Genomic DNA, 2,766 nt, shown 5'->3' on the forward strand with positions numbered 1-2,766 from the left:
GTTACTGGGACCGGGGGCGTTTTGCGGCAGAACCTGGCGTTTTCGTTATTTTCAAAATAACGGGCGAGGCAGCAACTGCAAACTTCCAGCTCCTACTCGGCAGCAGTTACCCGTACAGAACCCGAACCTGACCTGTTCTTTATCCAGACGTGTTTATCTTCTGCTTCTGTTGTTTCCCCATTCGGGAGGAAGCACAGGTGGAAAAGCCAGGCAGGTTTGCGCGAGCTTGTCATACAAACACGGACTGGGTACAAAAGGAGCTGTACAACACCAAACTTAAGCGAAAAGCATCCTGCACCGCACTGGGTAAGCGACCGACCCAGCCTTTAACCTTTACAAAGCATTTCAGTATAGCTCAAAACTACCTAGTAGTACTTAAAACACCTGCTTAGGAGCTGAATGACAGTTTTGATTCTTTTGAATATGTGAAATCTTGAGGGGAAAGCATGCTATTAAACCACATGATCTCTTTAGAGCAATAGAATTGTCTGTATTTCTTTCCTAGTAGAGCTTGATCATCCTTGATTTCCTGATTCCATGCACTCAGAAATGTTGCTCAGAAAGCAGATGGTCAATTCTGGACGGGATCAACAATTACAAATGTATCTGCAAAAACCTGAGCCTCCGAATCCTTTAAATGAGGCCTCTCCTCACAGTGTCAGACAGCTTGAAAAATTGAGGTTGAGGAAGCTCTGCCAATAGTTTAGTTTGATTTAAAAGATAGCCAGCACTGCCCTCTCTCTTAAATTACATTGGAGATGCCGAAGGAGAAGTTACTGGTCAAAAAGACTAAGTTAAATAAAAACACCAGAAGCCAGACACTTACAAGACTAGCTCAAATTCATGAAAACCCACACCAATACTGAATTGATTTATCTTTTCACAGAATGAACACAGCATCAGATAAACATTTTACTCATAAATAGAACAACTTTATTCAGCCAAATGTGAGATTATTCCAAAACTATTCCTTAGCATTGGCTTACAGGATTATTTTTGCTATTTTCCCTATTCAAAATCCCTTACATATTGCTTAGGAAAAAAAAACACACCTTAAATTTAAAAAGCATTTTGTTGGAAAAACAGTGAGAAGGTGGGAATCCCATTTTTTGGATCATCCTTTTCTATTTCTCCAACAAAACCAAATGGAATTTTGCTCACCTTCATCAAAATGAGAATCAAAAGTGCAACTTCCAAGTCCCCTAGAGAACGGTGACATCAGCAGACACAGCCAGAGCTGGGAGTGAGTAACAACGCGGGGTTTTGAGTCATGATCTTCAGTCACGCTCCAGTTCTACCCTGGGCAATGCACTCTAAGCCTAGCAAAACAATTTGAAGTTCTCTTTATTTCAGTAAAGTTGAAACAATTTTTACTTTGAAGATTTTGGCGCAGGGGCCTGAAGGCTCAATCCCCGCAGCAGCAAGCGAACCGGCATGCACCCGATGCTGACACGACCGGCCGAAGAGGACGAGTGCGCCCTGTCCCTTGAGTGTGTGCTGGGAGCTTGCACTGGAGCACAGGCCGCGACCCCAGGGCTGTATTTTGAGCGTTGTAATCTTTTACTTTATAGAAAAGTTAACGTTTCCAGCCAAGTGTCTCTTCCAAGTTGACAGGCATATCTGTGGATGACTTTCAAGACCCAAATAACCTAGTGGATGCAACAGAAAAGTAGATGAGAAGAGGGCAGGACTGTGAGCAGTCACGCCAGCGCCCTTCCAGCTCACCCAAGCAGTGCACAGCTGGCCAGAGGTTCTGCTCCCCCAGCCATCAGCCCAGAGAGCTGCCCAAGCGAGAGGAAGCTCGCCCATCTGAACTCAAACCTTCTCTTTCCAGTGACTATTCTCAAGGTTGGTTCCATTCTGTTACTTGGTGGGGATTCCCCTTTCCCCCCCCAATGAAAAATGTCCCAAATGAAACGCTGACCCAAGTGATGGTTTATCCAAGCGACCCACGACAAGAACACTCCATCTTAAAGGACTTACACACTGGTTTTCAAGCGCTACCAGTGCCCGTGTTAGCAAAGAGCGGGGAGATCAATCATTGTCTCTTTGAAGATTGCAATAAGTAAGTGAAATGAAAAGGAAATGGGGAACAATAGAGTGGGAAAGAGATCCAAAAAGAAATAATACGTGCAAGAAAAATCCCAACATATATGACTTCCTCTGAACAGGTGACAAGGTGCTGCCCAGCGTTACTTACACAATCATGCAGAACATCATGAAGACATTCCACAAGGCAATGAAGATGCGAAAGTATCTGAGACTCAGCAAAAACTCTCTGATGTTATCACCTAAAAAGATGAAACCTCTGACGTAGAAAATACCTAATACACTGACGAGTTGGGTCACATTTTCATTTTCAACACTGCCTGAAAAACACGCGACTCTGGCGCAGAAAAGAAACCAAAAAGGGCAGAGAACAAAAAAAGGGAAGTTGAAGTTTTAGGTGGACGATCCATACTGTGTTCAGTGCATCCCTGCTAAGGTGTACGGGAAGGCAAGCAGTAAATAATAACAAACGGCATCACCCTGTTAAAAAGTTGTGCTCTACAGCCCTTCTACCACAGGAGCGACACAGGTGTGTGCAGACCAACTCGGAATTAGGTTTGTGACTGAGTGATCAGTTATTCCGGCCACAGAGCAATCCACGTCCACACAAAGCGGGGTTAAACTCCTACTTTGGCGCCCTTCTCATCTTTTAACCAACGATTCCCCTCGGGAAGGGCCCGTTCCCCTGCGGTTCCGCCGCCCCGGCTCTGCCCACAG

The 2,766-nt window shown here is 44.9% G+C and overlaps 1 protein-coding gene across 1 annotated transcript; it reads right to left on the reverse strand.

Moving 5' to 3' along the window:
• Nucleotides 1-2,200: 2,200 nt before the first annotated feature.
• SMIM7 (small integral membrane protein 7) lies at nucleotides 2,201-2,291 on the reverse strand (the record flags this gene model as incomplete). The annotated part of the gene is made up of 1 exon (XM_009877498.1): nucleotides 2,201-2,291. A coding segment is annotated over one exon (91 nt), but the record flags the coding sequence as incomplete, so codon positions are not given.
• Between the last annotated feature and the right edge of the window lie 475 nt (nucleotides 2,292-2,766).

This window comes from Apaloderma vittatum, unplaced genomic scaffold (assembly GCF_000703405.1).
Source record: "Apaloderma vittatum isolate BGI_N311 unplaced genomic scaffold, ASM70340v1 C12132248, whole genome shotgun sequence".
NCBI classification, from domain to species: Eukaryota; Metazoa; Chordata; class Aves; order Trogoniformes; family Trogonidae; genus Apaloderma; species Apaloderma vittatum.